Genomic DNA, 19008 nt, shown 5'->3' on the forward strand with positions numbered 1-19008 from the left:
GATTGGGAAACAGGTCAGCAGACCAATTTAGGGATTTCCCCATATTCCACAACACTAGCTACGTGATTTTGGACTCATCATTTACCCCTTGCTACTGCTTCTTCATTTCCCAGTAGGGAGTTGGAACGTCCATTCTAAAGCCCCTCTCAACTCTGAAATTCTAACTCTAGACCCCAGCCATCTTCTCAGAGAAACAGCACTGGACAAATGGGGCAGAGGGGAGGACAGGTGATGACCATCCCCTCTCTCCCAGGGCAAACAGTGTGACAAGGAACTGGCCCAGTGATAAGGGGTCTCAACAATCAGGTAGGGAGCCATGGAGGGTTCTTGAGCACAGATAGAGCAAAAGTGGTATTTGTGGAACACTAGTTTTGAAGAAATATGTAAATGAACTAAAGGGGAGATCAATGGGCAAATATGACACCTGGAAAAAGAAAACAGAACAATCCTTTAGGCTAGAAATACATATGAGTGTCTTATTTTAGTCTACTTGGCCTCATTTTTACTCCATGGTTGTCTGACATGTTGCCTGGAGGAACACTTACAGTCACATGAGTAATGACAAGAATCTCTTTACGTGCTACAGGGTCCTTAGGCTTTTCTTTGTGGAATTTTACAGTGAACAATATGGCTAAATTATGTTATTCTATAAAACTTTCACTACTTTTCAGGCCTTGAAGTTTTATTTACATGTCTCACACACACATACACTTTCTATTTTTTAACACAAAAAGTACATAGTAGTCCCCCCCTTTTCTACGGGTGGTATGTTTCAAGACCCCCAGTGGTTGCCTGAAACCAACACAGTACCAAATCCTAAAAAAAAAGAACAATTTTAACAATACACTGTAATAAAAGTTATGTGAATGTGATCTGTCTTTCCAATTTTTTTTTTTTTTTTTTTTTGAGACAGACGTTTGATCTGTCGCCCAGGCTGGAGTGCAGTAGCGTGATCTCAACTTACTGCAACCTCCGCCTTCCAGGCTCAAGCCAACCTCCCACCCCAGCTGGGACTACAGGCACACGCCACCACATCTGGCTAATTTTTGTATTTCTGTAGAGACAGGGTTTCACCATGTTGCCCACACTGGTCTTGAACTCCTGGGCTCAAGGGATCTGCTGGCCTCGGCCACCCAAAATAAAAATATTTCGTTTCTTAAGATATTTTCAAAATATCTTAAGAAAAGTAACTGACTGCAGTTGAAAACAGGTAATTGAAATTGTGGTAAATGAAACCATGGATAAAGAGGTACTACTGTACATGCTCATCAAAAAAAATTAAGGGCCAGGCATGATGGCTCACACTTGTAGTCTTAGCTACTCAGGAGGCTGAGGCAGGAAGATTGCTTGAGCCCAGGAGGGTCGAGGCTACAATCAGCTGTGATCGCACCACTGCACTCCAACCTGCGTAGCACAAGATCCTGCCTCAAAAAATATATAAAGTAAAAAGAGTGATTTTATTTATTTATGAAACATGGTCTCACTCTTGTCGCCCAGGCTAGAGTGCAATGGCATGATCTCGGCTCACTGCAAACCTCCGCCTCTTGGGTTCAAGTGATTCTCCTGCCTCAGCCTCCTGAGTAGCTGGGATTACAGGCACCCGCCCACCATGCCCAGCTAATTTTTTTGTATTTTTAGTAGAGATATATTATATATAATTATATATATAATAATAGTGTTCACTATGTTGGTCAGGCTGGTCCTGAACTCCTGACCTCAGGTGATCCCCCAACCTTGGCCTCCCGAAGTGCTGGGATTACAGGCATGAGCCACCACGCCCAGCCAAAAGAGTGATTTTAAATTATCCTCTTCAAGGGGAGGTATGAATGCCAACCTCATGAAAGGTCAGGACTTATGATCCAGGCCCAGGATCACAGGAGATGGGTTCTTAGGAGGCTTTAGAAATTTGCTCTGAAGGAAAACTCTCGGCACACACAGGCCTTCTTTTTTATTCACCGTCTCTCGAAACACATACTCGTTTACCACTTCTTCATAACCTGTGTCCACAAAGAGCTGAGCCAGGAATTCTGTAAGACAAGCATCAACAATGCTCAAAAGTCTTCATAACATTACATTTGCTTTGCAGTCCTTGAGGAGGAGGGATAGGGGCTGAGGCTATTTTAATATTTTTTAAAATGAAAACCTCAATGCTAAAATTTAAAGGTTTTCATTTGGGAACTAATACACTCCTTCTCCTCTTCTATCCAAACAGAAACTTTCAATTAAACAATTTAATCAGAACAAGGTGAAGGACAACTCGGTGTGTGCATCCCGCCTTATTATGAATTCTCAAATACAAAAGCCCAAGTAAAAAGAAACAATTCCAAATTGACTATATTCCTTTTTAAAAAAATTAAATATATATATATATATATATATCTTATTTATTTATTTATTTTTTTGAGACAGAGTATTGCTCTGTCACCCAGGCTAGAGTAGTGGGACGATCTCAGGTCACTGCAACCTCTGCTTCCTGGGCTTAGAGATTCTCCTGCCTCAGCCTCTTAAGTAGCTGGGACTACAGGCACACACTACCATGCCTGGTTAATTTTTGTGTGTTTTTAGTAGAGACAGGGTTTCACCATGTTGGCTAGGCTGGTCTCAAACCTCTGACCTCAAATTATCCACCCATTTTGGCCTCCCAAAGTGCTGAGATTACAGGCATGAGCCACGGCACCCAGCCAATTATATTCCTTTGTAAAATTCTTCTTATTGTTTCCCATCTGTGAACAAAAACATAAAAATTGGCTGTATTCCTACAAGGTCTGCATGTGTTCAACTTGTTTACATCAAACACCTTATTCATCCTAACACAAAGGAGGAAAATTTGTGATCAGAGTGGAGAAAAACACCCAATGGTGACCTAGCTCCAGGAAAATCTAACCCAAGTAATACATCACTACACATGAAATGAAACAAGTAGAATAAATGGCTAAGCAGCAAAAATAAAGACTCTTACTAGAAGCATTGCTCCAGAGAACGTGGTCTGAAGCACTTTGCAGGTATCACTGCATCTTCTCAATATTTACAATTGGTTTAAATTTTATGAATTAAAACATCTTTTAATTTTTAACCTATTTTGATAATTTTGCAGTTTTTTTGTTTTGTTTTGTTTTGTTTTGTTTTGAGATAGGCTTCTTGTACTGTTGCCCAGGCTGGAGTGCAATGGTATGATCACAGCTCACTGCAGCCTCTATCTTCTGGGGCCAAACGATTCTCTTGCCTCAGCCTCCTAAGCAGCTGGGACCACAAGTGCATGCCACCACTCCTGGCTAATATATTGTTTTTAATTTTTAGTAAAGTTTCACTGTTGCCCAGGCTGGTCTCGAACTCCTAAGCTCAAGTGATCCTTCCGCCTCAGCCTCCCAAATAATTTTGCAGCTTTAATAGTAATCACTCAATTTTAGTTCATTTTGGTATCTAAAAGAATATTTCGTTTCAAGAAGAAAAATGTTTGTTAAAATAGAGGTTAAGGTAATTATCTCCCTATCTAGACAATTAAGTAGACTTTGTTCAAGACACCTAAAAGACTGAAATAGTGTTCCACATTTTCTTATCAAAAATGACTTTTTAAATACCTCTTCTATAGGCTGGGCATGGTGGCTCACGCCTGCAGTCCCAGGATTTTGGGAGGCTGAAGTAGGCAGATCACTTGAGACCAGGAGTCTGAGACCAGCCTGGCCAACATGGCAAAACCCCATCTCTACTAAAAATACAAAAATTAGCTGGGTGTGCTGGCACACACTTGTAATCCTTGCTACTTGGGAGGCTGAGGCATGAGAATCACTTGAGCCTGGGTGGTGGAGGTTACAATACGCCAAGATTACGCCACTGCACTCCAGCCTGGGCGACAGAGTAAAACTCTGTCTCAAAAATAAATAAATAAATAAATAAACACCTCTTTACAACAAATTTGCATATTTATTTAAAAACAGATCCAGGCCAGGCATGATGACTCACACTTGTAATCCCACCACTTTTGGAGGCCGAGACAGACAGATCACTTGAGCTCAGGAGTTTGAGACCAGCATGGGCAACATGGTGAAACCCCAACTCTACCAAAACTACAAAAAATTAGCCAGCCATGGTGGCATGCGTCTATGGTTTCAGCTACTTGGGAGGCTTTGGTGGATCACTTGAGTCTGGAAGGCAGAGGCTGCAGTGAGCCGAGATCATACCACTGCATTCCAGCCTGGGTGACAGAATGAGACTCTGTCTCAAAAACAACAAAAAACCCAAACCCCAAAACAGAGCCAATCATTTCTATAGAAAAAGGTTTCCTGACTTTGTGCCATGGGAAAGTAATCTCAAGGTATTATATTGTCGAATTTGCTTTACTTTTAACTGGACAAGGAGAAGTTTCTGACTTGCCTTCCCTCTTATTCCATCACAATTCCTAGTAGGGCATCCACATGGCATGTCAGAAGCTGTCCATTAACCCAAGCTCACTAGGAGAGTCACTGACACCAGAGAAGGCTTGTGAGCTCTTCAAGGGCAGAGGCCAGGTCTGTGCCTTCCAGGTGCTGGGTAAGTACTGTACAGTAAAGGGCTTGTTTCAGGGTCTCATGCACATGTCGTAAGCCTTCTCCAAGCAGCCTTGCAGTGATAATGCAATCAAATAAGCAGAAACAAAGAATAAAACATTTAAAGACTGGATTCCATTCATCTTACCATCAGTAAAAAAATATGATCTGGTTCCATCTTGTCTAACATAAAAGTTTTCTCCAAGTTTGCTGCCGGCTTTAAACCTAAGCATGGCATGATCATACAGCCCGTAGTCACGAAACAAGACACTTTTGCCTGGTTTTAATACCTATGAAACAAAAGCAGGCTGAATATGACTTTGGAGAACTCCGTCAAAATAAAACCTGATTAAGTTAGGACTTAAAATAAATTTGTGATAATTATTAAGGGGACAGACTGAAATGCCCATAATATGAAACCAAAATGGCCTACTAGTTAAACACATAGTAAGACTGGGCAGGGCTCCATAACACTAAGACTCTTTTTTTTTTTTTTTTTTTTTTTGATATAGAATCTTGCTCTGTCGCCCAGGCTGGAGTGCCGTGGCATAACCTCAGCTCACTGCAACCTCCGCCTCCCATGTTCAAGTGATTCTCGTGTCTCAATCTCCCGAGTAGCTGGGATTACAGGCACCCGCCACCATGCCCGGCTAATTTTTGTATTTTAGTAGAGATGAGATTTCACCATGTTGGCCAGGCTGGTCTCGAACTCCTGACCTCAAGTGAACTGCCCACCTCAGGCTCCCAAAGTGTTGGGATTACAGGCGTGAGCGACCTCGCCCGGCCCTGAAGACACTTCTTAAATACCTCCAAGAGCACCCTGGAATGTCCAATGTCACAGGATTAAAATGTTAGAGACCAATCTGGGCAATATAGTGAGACCCCATCTCTATAAAAAAATTAAAAATTAGCTGGATGTGGTGGTACATCCTGTAGTCCCAATTACTTTAGAGGCTGAGGTGGGAGAATTGCTTGAGCCCAGGAGGTTGAGGCTGTAGTGAGCCACATCCATGCCACTGCACTCCAGCCTGAGTGACACAGCAAGACTCTGTCTCAAAAATAAATAAATAAAGTGTTAGAGACAATAAATGAACGTGTTATCCTCATCGAAGCACTTTCTGGCATTTTATTCACCATTTCCTAGTATTCAAACTGCATTCAACTGCCTCTTAAAAAAAAAAAAAAAAAACAGAATGTTGTTTTGGCTTTTTACTGATTCAGGTTGGTTTTCCTTATTCTGAGTCTCAGCTTTCATTTCACTGTGCCACAATGTACATAGCTCAATCACAGTGCTAATGACCGATCTATGCCTAGCATTTGACAGCTCAACCATACATTTTCTCATTGTTTCATCACCCAGTTGTGGGACAAAGAAATGTGATTATTATTCTCACTTGAGATAAGGAAACCAATACTCAAAAGGGTTAAGTGATCTGCCAATGATCATACATTCGCCTTTTCTTAGAGACAAGGTCTCGCTATTTTGGCCAGGCTGGTTTCGAACTCCTGACTTCAAGTGATTCACCTGCCTTGGCCTCCCAAAGTGTTGGGATTACAGGCATGAGCCACCGCACCTGGCCAAACTGTGTACTCTCGACCACTGAACCATAACCCCTCTCATGTTATGGCAGGACTCCATGGATCCCAGGTAACTGCAAAATCATCTTTGTCTCAGGGCTCGCAAAGCTCTGAAGAGCAGCCATGGCACTGCACAAATCAGAATTTAGGGTGGATGTTTTATGCCAGAGACCCCCTTTCTATACACTGACTACACAGCCCACCTAGTGAGAATGGAGACACTATGTGAATCTAGACAGTACACGAGCCTCATTAGGGAAGGTAAGTAAAAGAATCTGGACTGTCCAACCCTCAAGTTCAGGCCCCAAATTACTAACCTTGTAAATGTTTTCTAAGACAAGGTGCATCTTATCAGGATGAACAGCTGAGAGCACAAATATCAACATAACAACATCCACAGACCCTGGTGGTACATGATCCAGAAGATCATCTTTGGTCAGATCACACTGGAATACCTTGCATCTTTCTGTGTCATATAAAGGATTTTGCTAGAGTGGAAAAAACACATGAATTTTAATGCGACCACTATGCTGATACATTTGGAAAAATACAACATCAAAAGGCAATCCTATTTCCTATACATAGAAATGATCACTTTGTTACCAGATAAACTGATTAATAAATCACTGACATATAACGCATGTAGTATTCACTACTGCTACAAGGGGCAAGACTTTAATAAATCATTTTTAGCTGAGGAGAGAATAAGAGTATTACATATTCAAAACTGAGCATTTTAGAAGCACGTTATGTCCAGAGGGATGATGATTCAAAACTGGCCACTGCTTGTTTCTTTCTTTTTGTTTTTTTAAAGGGACAGGGTTTCACTCTGTCCGCTGGGCTAGAGTGCAGTGGCATGATCATGGCTCACTGCAGCCTTCACTTCTTGAGCCCAAGTCATCCTCCCACTTCAGCCTCCTGAGTAGCTGGAACTACAGGTGCGCACCACTGCATCTGGCTAAATTTTTATTTTTATTTTTGTGAAGATGGGGTCTTGCTATGTTATCCAGGCTAGTCTTGAACTACTGGCCTCAAGTGATCCTCCCACTTCAGACTTCCAAAGTGCTGGGATTACAGGCGCAAGCCACCATGTTCTGCTGGCCTCTGGCTTCCTTAATCCTCCTTTGAATCATCTATTACAAGCGTAAACCCTATGAGAAGCCCTTCTAATTCCCCTTGTTGAGATGCTCCCACAGTTCTTCTGGGGTATAATTTCTCTTTATGCAGCAAGCTAAATAAACTTAACCTTTTTTTGACCACAAATGTGTTCCTGGTACATTTTGGTTGGTAGGCTTCAACATATGTTTAAGAGTATTATGAAGAAAAATATTAAACTTTTCTTTCATGTAAATGAGGACCTGAATAAATAGATATACAAAGTTACTGGATGGGAAAATTACATGCAAAATTAAAAAGATGTCAATTCTATTCATAATTCCATTTGTAAATCCAATGCAATCTCAACTGATTCCCAATAGATTTCTAGAAACTTGACAGGGTGAATCTAATTAATCAGAAAGTAAAAATCTTTAAGAACAGCCAAGTCAACTTTTAAAATGATGAACAATGAAGTAGGTATGGTGGCTCATGCCTGTAATCCCAGCAACTTGGGAGGCTGAAGTGAAAGGATCGCTTGAGTTCAAAGCTGCAGTGAGCTATGATCCGTGCCACTGCACGCCAGCCTGGGCAACAGAGCAAGATCTCATCTTTAAAAAATAGGCCAGGTGCAGTGGCTCACGCTTATAATCCCAGCACTTTGCGAGGCCAAGGTGGGTGGATCATGAGGTCAGGAGTTTGAGACAAGCCTGGCCAATATGGTGAAACTCCGTCTCTACTAAAAAAATTAGCCGGGTGTGGTGACCCATGCCTGTAGTCCCAGCTACTTGGAAGGCTGAGGCAGAAGAATTGTTTGAACCTGGGAGGCGGAGGTTGCAGTGACCCCAGATCATGCCACTGCACTCCAGCCTGGGTAGTCTCAAAATAAATAAATAAATAAATAAATAAATAAATAAATAAAATGGAATGAAGAATAATAAAGAAGATTCACGACTGGACATCAAAATATATTACAAAACATAGTAATAACACAGTTTGAGAATGGAGACAAACATATCACCGAGACAAAAGAGAGTCCCAAAACAGACCTGTGTATACTGTATATATAAACATGAATCTTGTATGTTATATGATAAAAGATAGACAAAGGTGACAATTAGATAAAAAGGTAGACAATAAAGATGACAATTATGAATAAAGAAAAATTAATTTCTCATTCAATTTACTGTGTTCAGAAGAACTGGCTACCTATTTGAACTAAAGGACAAACGACTACCCTTGAGACACAGGCACACAGTACCAGTTCAAATTTGGAGAAGCAGAACATTAGAGAACAAGCTCCTCTCCCACACCCCACCACCAAGTCTCCAAGAATAACAGTAAACTGCAGCTGGGGCTCCGAGCCGTAACAGACAGTTTCTTTGGGAAACAGTACAAAGGGAAGACCCAAATCCAAGAGAGGAGACAAAAACAAGTTGCTAGAGGAGTTGCTAGAAGTCTCTGGTGCCCACAGCAACAACAAACCTCACAGACAGCAAGAGACTTCAAACAACAGCCCAATTCCTGACTAGACTGTTACAAATCCCGATCGTTCCGTATCTACTGGCCCTTATGTCTAGCTTTAACCAAAAAGTAGAAAACATCCCAGAACGCAAGAGAAAACAGTGTGTGAAGAGAATAAGCCGTCACCAGAGCCAGACTCAAATATGACAGGTGTTGGATCCAAAAGCTTGGGTATTTAAAATAATTATGATTAAAATGTTAAAGGTTCTAATGGAAAAGATAGACAACATGCAAAATCAGACACATACTTTCAGGGATGGAAATTATAAAAAGACTCAAAGAGAGATGCTAAAAACCAGAAACATGGTAACAGAAATGAACACTTTCAATAGGTTCCTCAACAAAACACGTACTACCTAGGAAAGAGTCAGTGAACCTGATGATAGGATACTAGAAATCACATAAACTGAAAATGCAAAAAGGAAAGAAGTAGCGGAAAAAACCCTAAAACAACAGCATATAAGGGCTGTGGGGCAATAGAAAATGTTACACACGTAACTGGAATCCCAGAGGGAGAACAGAGAACAGGAGCTAAAGAAAGAATTCGAATAAATAATGACCCTAATTTTTCCAGATTAAAAAACATAACCAAAATTATAAAATAACTATATAACCAAAAATTATTAAGAGCAATATATAGGTGATTACATCTAAATCCTACGAATAGCTGGGCGCGGTGGCTCATACCTGCAATCCCAGCACTTTGGGAGGCTGAGGCAGGAGGATTGCTTGAGCCCAGGAGTTTGAAAGCAGCCTGGGCTAATGAGACCTCATCTCTAAGAAAAATAAAGTAAATCCTAGGAGTAAAGGACTCCTAAACAAGGCATAAAATAGAACTTCAAAAGGAAAAGATTAGTATTTTGCCATGATAATTTAAATCCTGTGTAGCCTGGGCAACATAGCAGACCCTCATCTCTAGAAAAATTTTTTAAAAATTAGCCAGGCATGGTGGTGCAAGCCTGTGGTCCCAGCTCAGGAGGCTGAGGATCACCAGAGTCCACAAGGTCGAGGTTGCAGTGAGCTGCGTTTGTACCACTATACTCCATGCTAGGTGACAGAGTGAGACCTTGTCAAAAAAAAAAAAAAAATCCTTGTGTAAAAAAAGAGATACCGTAAAGTGATGCTGAATACACTGGAAGAACTGTTTGCAACACATATACCAAAATATCTAGAATGTATCCTGAAAATAAGAAAGAAAATGACAAACCAATAGAAAAACAGACAGAGGTTATGAATAGACAACTCCTACTATAAGCTCCATGTGGGTGGGAATTTTTGTCTGTTCACTGTTTAACTCCAGTGCTTAGAACAGTGATTGGCACACATTAAGCTCTCAGTAAACAAATGTGGACTAAAGGAACCACAGCTAACTAATGCTATCAACCTTCCACAAGGCCTTCAACCTCTGGTAATAAGAAAAAAATAAATTAAAATATGGAGACATTATTTTTTGCCCAAAAGATTGGTAAATATAAAAAAGACGGATATCAAGTGTTGAGGCAATAAAAAAAAAGGTACCTTTATATTATTGGTGAAATTATAAATTAGTATGATCTTTTTGGAAGGAAACTTGGCATTGTCTATTAAAATATAAATGTACATGCTCTTCTTCCAAGGAATTCTACTTCTTCCATTATTCTTTATAGACAAATGCATACATACATTTTGGGAACACATGTATGATGCTGATCATATTAACCCTATTGTAAGAGCAAAAAATTAGAAACAATCCAAATAAATATCAATAGGGTAACTGTTTTTTTTGTTTGTTTTTTTGTGATGGAGTCTTGCTCTGTCGCCCAGGCTGGAGTGCAGTGGCACGATCTCGGCTCACTGCAAGCTCTGCCTCCCAGGTTCATGCCACTCTCCTGCCTCAGTTCTCCTGAGTAGCTGGGACTACAGGCGCCCGCCACCACGCCTGGCTAATTTTTGTATTTTTAGTAGAGACGGGGTTTCACTGTTTTAACCAGGATGGTCTCGATCTCCTGACCTCGTGATCTGCCCACCTCGGCCTCTCAAAGTGCTGAGATTACAGGCATGAGCCACTACGCCCGGTCGGGTAACTGTTAAATAAAGTATGGTATATCCATTCTATGGAATACTATAACAGTTAAATAAAATCTACATGTACTAACATGAAAACTCTGCAAAATAAAATAATGTAGAATGAGGAAAACATGTTATAGTAAATATGATACCACCACTATTTTAAAAAATCTGTGTATATAGTGGGCAGACTTAAGTTCTTATTTAAAACGTCTAAACTTTCTAGATGTTTAGAAGTGCACAAAGTATGTTAAAAGCAGGGTAGTAAATAACACATTTTGTATATATCCTTTTATTAAAATTCACTGAAATATTACCTTTTGGAAATGGAATGATCAAACCACTTCTCTAATCAGTACACATCATTACATTTGTACTGGGTCAGGAGAAAAGGAGGAGAATAAAGTGCAAAGGGCCTCATAACAATGTGTTTATAGCGAGGCAAGATTGACCACTGTACCTGATGTCCATGCATTTTACTTTGCTATGTATATAGTGTATATGAAGGATAAATGAGTCCTAATTTACAACATCTAGTTCTAGATGTTAAAGAGGTTGACAATGTATGATCAAAGTAGAGTCAGTAACCTAATACATTGAATACACTTTGTGTTCAAATTCACAGGAAAGACTATTCTTAAAAACACTCAGGGAAGTGAAATTGTTAAAATCCCCTCTAAGCATTACAGATGCTTATACCTATCCACTGAGTTGATAGAGGCAGGAAGGGTTCTATGGCAGAATGTTCCTATTTAGATGGCACTTTCAAATGACAGCTTATTATGTATGTGTACCATTTATTCAATGCTACGGTATATATAGTGGAAAACTTAAGTCCTATTTGAAACATCTAGCCTTTCTAGACATTTAAAAGTACACAACGTATGTGTACTTCTGGCATCGTAGAGGGCTGAAGTAACAAAAGTAGAGGACTAATGTAACATCCTTTAAGCATTTTCTGTTATTTCATAGGATTGGTTGCATTTTGGGAATCGAATTGTTAAAACTGATGTCTTAGAGGGTACGCTGACTGTTCACTGGGTGGTAGTGGGCCGGGGGGAGGAGGAAGTATGCAGAGAGAAGGGTTCTGTGCCCTTGAGTCACATTAGTTCAGGTTGTCTAGCCATTGTTCTATATGTGCATTTCAGTTAATACTGCTGTGTATTAAAGGATAAACAAGTCCCTGATGCTCAAAGTATGCTAAAAGTAGAGGTAGTAAAGTAATCCCTTTTTTAGTTCTTAGGAAGGACTATCTTCTTGGAATGACCTTTGTTAATTGACTTCTTGGAAGTAGACATAGTCCTGTACTTAGTCATTAGAATGGTAGAAGAGGATGAAGAAGAAGGGGTGGAGGGAAGGGCTCCTTGCCAGAATCTCCATATCTAGAAGATGTTTTTAGATGATAACCATAGGTCTATAGGTGCATTTTAAGTAAAGTACCTGTGTTTATTGTGGACAGAGTTCATTATTTTGAAAAACCTAAGCTTCATAGATGTCGTGATGTGACAATATACAATAAAAAGCAGAGCTACGCCATAACTATATACGTCTACTATGCACCCACAAAATTATTTAAAAAATAGGGCTAGTGAATTTGCCAATTTGTAAATATCTTTTTGTTATAATTGATAGAAAAGATGCATGTTGGACATGGAATTGTTAAACCACCTCTGAGCAATGTATATATTGGGACTTGTTCATTAGTTTGGCAGCAGATGAGTAAAAGAAAGTATAAAGAGAGAGATGTATGCAGATGTATTCATATTTACATTTTGACAATAGCCACTAATGTATGTGAGTCTCTTTTGGCTGTACTATGGGAATACATGAAGTAATTCAATGGAAACATACCTTCTTGGTAATATTTTAGTGGCAAAGATTCCATAATAAATTTTCTCAGAAACATTACACTTAGTGTTGCTTTATTATAGAAATACTATAGAGTATGGAAACATTATACTTAGTGTTGCATTATACTCTGTTGCTTTATGTTTCATTTAAAATTGAGCATTAAGGCAATACAGTCCTCTAATGGGAACTCTGCCAAAAATTCTAGCTAGAGGTTTGTTGCCATTTTTGTCTTCCATGAAATTTTTGTCCCAAGACAGGTGGAATTATATTTTCTTCTAATAGATTGAGTTGCTGCAGGGTGTTCTTGGTTATCAAAATACTCATATAGCTTTGGGGTTTTCAATTAGTAAATATCCATAATGTGTGATAAAACATGATACATATTGCATGATCTTAATCCCATAAAATTGGATACTGTATCTATGTACACACAGGACCTAGAAGGACAAGTCAAACTGTAAACTGCTTGTGACTGTGGATGACTGTTCTTTGCTTCCTGTGTTTCTCAGTTTCCGACAGTAAACATACTAACTTATTAAAAATGAAGGTTGTGGGTTTTGTTATTTTGTTTTTTTGAGATAGGGTCCTGCTCTGTCACCCAGGCTAGAGTACAGTGGCATGATCATAGCTCATGCAGCCTCAAATTCCGGGCTCAAGTGATTTTCCTACCTCAGTCTCCCAAACAGCTGGGACTACAGGCACACACCACCACACCTGGCTAATTAAAAAAATTTTTTGGCCGGGTGTGGTGGCTTATGTCTGTAATCCCAACACTTTGGGAGGCCGGTAGATCACCTGAGGTCAGGAGTTCAAAAAGACCAGCCTGTCCAACATAGTGAAACCCCATCTCTACTAAAAACACAAAAAAATTAGCCAGGTGTGGTGGCGAGTACCTGTAATCCCAGCTACTCGGGAGGCTGAGGCAGAAGAACTGCTTGAACCTGGGAGGCCGAGGTTGTAGTGAGCTGAGATCGTGCCACTGCACTCCAACCTGGGCAATAAGAGTGAAACTCCATCTCAAGTTAAAAAGTAAAATAAAATTTTTTTTTTTTTTTGTAGAGACAGAGTCATACTTTGTTGCCTAGGCTGGTAAGGTTACTTTTTTCAAAAGTCTAATGTGGCTGAGTGTGGTGGCTCACGCTTTTGATCCCAGCACTTTGGGAGGCAGAGGTAGGAGTTAATCCCAGCACTCTGGAAGGCAGAGATGGGAGGATCTCTTGAGCCCAGGAGTTTGAGAACAGCCGAGGCAAAGTAGTGAGACCCATCTCTACAAAAAATAAAACAATTAGCTGGGTGTGGTGGTGTGCATCTGTAGTCCCAGCTACTCAGGAGGCTGAGGTGGGAGGATCACCCGAGCCTGAGAAGTCAAGGCTGCAGTGAGCCATGACTGTGTAACTGCACTCCAGCCTGGGTAACAGAGTGAGACCCTATCTCAAAAAATAAATAAAAATAGGCTGGATGCGGTGGCTGATGCCTGTAATCCCAGCACTTTGGGAGGCCAAGGCAGGCAGATCACTTGAGTCCAGAGAGACCAGGCTGGGCAACATGGAGAAAACCTGTCTCTACAAAAAATATAAAAATTAGCCAGGGGTGGTAGTATGTGCCTGTAGTCCCAGCTACTCGAGAGGCGGAGGCAGGAGGATCACTTCAGCCTAGGAGTTTGAGGCTGCAGTGAGCTCTAATATACACCACTGCACTCCAGCCTGGGTGACAAAGCGAGAGCCTGTGTCAATTAAAAAAATAATATTAATTTTTAAAAATTAAAAAAATAAGTTAAAATTTTAAAAAGTCTAACGAATGCTAAAACTGTGAAAGGTTGATGGGGAACGAGATACTTGCAATGTCACCAAAGTGTCCCCCACATATTGGTTAACGGCAAAGGGAATTTTATAATAGAGGAATTAGGCAGTTACTATATTAACCCTATGATCAAAACCAGTAAGATCACCAGATATTATTGCCTCATGACAGGATATAATATGCAAGACACAACATTACCTATTAAAGCATTTTTGCCAAAAATATTTTACCTGATTTAACTTCTAGTTCACAGATAATATAGAACATAGAGGAATAAACTAAACAGTAATGCAAAGAAACAATCAGACCAATTTCAAAACTTACAGAAAATGGGCTTCATCTATCATCAATGCGGAAAGAGGTATGGGGTAGGGCAAGGGTATTTTAGGTTAAGGAGATTTAAAGGACATAAGTGAGCCAGGCGTGGTGCCTCATGCCTGTAATCCCAGCACTTTGGGAAGCCAAGGCAGGTGGATCACTTGAGGCCAGGAGTTTGAGATCAGCCTGGCTAACATGGTGAAATTCCATTTCTAGTAAAAATACAAAAATTAGCCAGGAGTGGTGGTGGGCACCTGTAGTCCCAGCTACTCGGGAGCCTGAGGCAGGAGAATCACTTGAACCCGGGAGGTGGAGGTTGCAGCAAGCTGAGATTGCACCACAGCACTCCAGTCTAGGTAACAGAGCGAGACTCCATCTCAAAAAATAAAATAAAATAAAAAATAAAAGACATAAGTATAAGAGGTAGTGCTTGACTGGATTATAAACAGCTATAGGCAGGGTATAATCCCACATTCTAGGAGGCCGAGGAGGTAGGATTGCTTGAGCCCAGGAGTTTGAGACCAGCCTAGGCAACATAGGGAAACCTCATCTCTACAAAAATTTAAAAACTAGCCAGAGTCATCTGCCATGGCTTGCACCTGTAATCTCAGCACTTTGGAAGGCTGAGGTGGGAGGACTGCTTGAGCCCAGGAGTTCAAGACCAGCCTGGGCAACACAGTGAGACCTTATCTCTAAAATAAATAAATAAATAAAAAACACTAGCTGGGCACGGTGGCACATGCCTGTAGTCCCAGCTACTCAGGAGACTGAGGTGGGAAGACTGCTTGAGCCAGGGAGGTCAGGGCTGCAGTGAGTTGTGATTGTACCACTGCACTCCAGCCTGGGTGACAAAGTGAAACCATGTCTCAAACCAAAACCAGCTATACAAGACACCTGGAAGTCAGGTGCAGTGGCTCATACCTGTAATCCCAGCACTTTGGGAGGCTGAGGCAGGTTGATCACTTGAGCCCAGGAGTTCGAGACCAACCTGGGCAACACAGTGAGACCCCATCTCTACAAAAAACTTAAAAAATTAGGCAGGCATGGTGGCACACGCCTGTAGTCTCTGCTACTTGGGAGGCTGAGGTGTAAGAATCGCTTAAGCCCAGGAGGTTGAGGCTGCATTGAGCCATGTTCATTCCACTGCACTTCAGACTGGGTGACAGAGAAAGACCCTGTCTCTAAAAAAAAGTAAAAAATCAAAAGACACCGGCAACTATTTGGGGAAATCTGAATTTGGAATGGATGTTAATGACACTGGGGGATTATAGTTATTTTATTTATTTTTAAGACAGTCTCGCTCTGTCACCTAGGCTGGAGTGCAGTGCTGCAATCTTTGCTCACTGCAACCTCCACTTCCCTGACTCAAGTGATCTTCTCACCTCAGCCTCCCAATTAGCTGGGATTACAGGCAAGCACCACCATGCCCAGCTAATTTTTGTATTTTTGGTACAGAAAAGGTTTCACCATGTTGCCCAGGCTGGTCCTGAACTACTGGGTGCAAGCTATCCACCAGCCTCAGCTTCCCAAACTGCTGGGATTACAAGTGTGAACCAACATGGCAGGCCAGATTATAGTTATTTTTGTGAAATATGATAAACTTATTGTGGTTGTGTAGAAAAAGGCCTTCTTTTTAGGGGAGATGTATGCAAACATTTAGGAGTGAAATGTCTTGACATTTGTAATATACTTTAAAATAGTAATTGTAAAGCAAAAGATATTAATTATGTATGTTAATTACATGGATATTACGGTCTTTTTTCCTGCTTTTCTTGAATAAAGCTGTGTTTCTACATGCACTGTATATGTATGTAAGCAGGAAAACTACATGTATGGTGACTATAGCTGGTTAGCTCCAGGGAAGACTAGAATTGGGCAAATGGGTAAAAAAGGCAGATCAAACAAGATCGGCAAGAAAACAGAAACACAGCAGAATACGCAGATGGTGCACCAACCTTAACATATTCAACCGCTCTTGGAGAAAAATCACAGGCATAGGCAAAGATATTCGGATCTTCTTCTAAAAGTGGGAATAAACAGTTTCCAACCCCACAGCCAGCTTCAAGCATTGTTAACTTTTGATCTTCAAACTGGGGAAAGATAGCTCAAAGTTATAGTACATTACATTTGCATAATGAAGAAATAAACCAAACTAAAAGGTCCATGATATGAGAGGTCTCTGACCCCATGGAGCAGACGATCAACAAGTGAACTAATAAGCAAAAGATAATACTGGTACTTCATTTGTCATCCAACATTAACAGTTTGGTGTGGTGGAAAAAAACAGCACAATGGCTCTGGAATTAAACTGCCAGCACTCAAATCTCAACTCCCCTGCATTCTATCCTTGGGCAAATCACTTAAACAGCTCTGTGCCTCAATTTTACCTTGGGGACAAATGAGTACAATACTAATACCTACACTTCACAGAGCCGGTATAAAGGCTCTTTATAATGATAGGACATGTAGAAAAGAGCCATGGTAAACAGTTCACTAACATGAACTATTATTATTATTATTTTGAATATGTCACTGAAGTCACTCAGTATGAATTTATATTTTGGTTTTTAAATTTTTAATGTTTAAATTTTTAAAAATTCAGAACATATGGTCTCACTATGCTGCCTAGACGGCTAATTCACGTTGGCTATTTACAGGCACAAGCCGCCTGCCTCAGCCTCTGGATTAGCTGGTGATAGCCACCATACCTGGCTCTTGAATTTAATATATAATGTTTACAACTATCAGATCAGCTTAAAGAAATAGAAAACGTCCACTAAAGTTCTTTTTCCTATATGTTAACCAAACCAGAAACTGCTAAAACTTTGACGTTAAGACCGAACAGTACATTTCTCTCCTAAAATGCAAAGCATTTTGATAGGCTTCTTTAACTCTCTACTTCGCACTCTCCCTAGGAACGCAACACAAGCACACCTCTTCGTATTTTTTTTCCTTTTCTTTTTTTTGAGACAGAGTCTCGCTCTGTGGCCAGGGTGGAGTGCAGTGGCGCGATCTCGGCTCACTGCCATCTCCACCTCCCGGGTTCAAGCAATTCTCCTGCCTCAGCCTCCCAAGTAGCTGGGACGATAGGCGTGCACTACCACACCTATCTAATTTTTGTATTTTTAGTAAAGACAGGGTTTCATCATGTTGGCCAGGATGGTCTCAATCTCTTGACCTCGTGATCCGACTGCCTCGGCCTCCCCAGGTACTGGGATTACAGGCATGAGCCACCGCACCCGGCCCTCTTCACATTTTAAATTAAGAACAGCTCAGATAAGGCGTAATATTAGCTTACCTCTCTACATGATCTTAGCTCCTCAAACTCTCTGGTGGTCCAGTGTCTGTCTTTGAAGAAATTAGTGCTATTTCTTTTGTAAAAAAGATCCCAGTTTTTCTGAGCCTCTTGTTCCAATTTGTGCTGTTTAAAATCAGACACCAAAGTTTGGTCTCTTTTCAGTTTCTCCTCTTCTTCAGAGCTGAGAACCCTTGCCTGCAGCCCTTTCCTTTGCAAAGAAGTCATCTCAGAAACTGAAGGTAACACCTAACACAGCTGAAGATTCTCCATCCCCAAATAATACGAATCCATGCTAATGGATCAGATGCATTTCCTCAGGTGAGTTTCACGCCTCAAACAGCATAGGGGGCTTCGCAGACAAAAGAATGAGATTCTGGTTAGTGGATCTAGAACGGTTCAAGACGCCAGGTTCAATTCACCAAATGTTTATGAGATGCAGACTGTACAAAAAAAAAAATCCTCCCCGCTATATGAGAGGTCACAAAGAAGACAAAGACACAGTCCCTACCTTCAGAGGGCTTAAATTCATTCAGTGGGCAGGACTATCTCATGCACCATACTTTTATTCAAACCAGATGAGTCAACTATTACAATAAATCTATTTAGTTTAGAAAAAAAAAAAAGGACGCTCTCACGGACTGGGAAACCTTGCGAAGAAAATATTACTCAATTTTCGGTCCCCGCGAAAGGGGTGACTTTAAAACCACAACGGACTTAGCTGGAAGCGGGTGGTCAATTGCCAGATACAAGTGAGGTCACCGTTTCCCAAGGGTCGGAGCTCCGTTTTTTCGGGGGAAATGAAGCTAAGCCTGGGTGGGCTCACTTCCTGTTCGCACTCACAAGAGGCTGTCGTAGAACCAGAGGGAACGTCACTTTCCAGGGACTGAAGCCCTCGCACCGCCATCACCGCGCAAAGTGGAGAAAGAGACCTAGTGACGCGTGGCTGAGGTTCCGACGATCTATCTCAGGACACTC

At 40.9% G+C, this 19008-nt stretch overlaps 1 protein-coding gene across 9 annotated transcripts in view; it reads right to left on the reverse strand.

Moving 5' to 3' along the window:
* Window positions 1-19008, reverse strand: part of METTL6 (methyltransferase like 6) — a 43283-nt gene that overhangs the window by 23994 nt on the left and 281 nt on the right. For 3 of the 9 annotated variants that reach the window (XM_033212729.1, XM_033212731.1, XM_033212730.1), the window contains exons 2-6: window positions 18034-18382; window positions 16691-16825; window positions 6419-6589; window positions 4672-4813; window positions 1835-2027 (exon numbers count right to left, since the gene is read on the reverse strand). In XM_033212729.1, the coding sequence (XP_033068620.1) occupies window positions 1846-2027; window positions 4672-4813; window positions 6419-6589; window positions 16691-16825; window positions 18034-18258 (855 nt within the window). In that variant the 5' untranslated portion in view covers window positions 18259-18382 and the 3' untranslated portion in view covers window positions 1835-1845. Of the gene's footprint in view, window positions 1-1664; window positions 2028-2577; window positions 2724-4671; window positions 4814-6418; window positions 6590-16690; window positions 16826-18033; window positions 18383-18873; window positions 19003-19008 lie in introns of those variants that run through there. The other 6 variants (XM_033212736.1, XM_033212737.1, XM_033212733.1 and 3 more) reach the window with 5 other exon arrangements.

Source organism: Trachypithecus francoisi, unplaced genomic scaffold (assembly GCF_009764315.1).
Source record: "Trachypithecus francoisi isolate TF-2019V2 unplaced genomic scaffold, Tfra_2.0 Lachesis_group0, whole genome shotgun sequence".
In the NCBI taxonomy this organism is placed as follows: Eukaryota; Metazoa; Chordata; class Mammalia; order Primates; family Cercopithecidae; genus Trachypithecus; species Trachypithecus francoisi.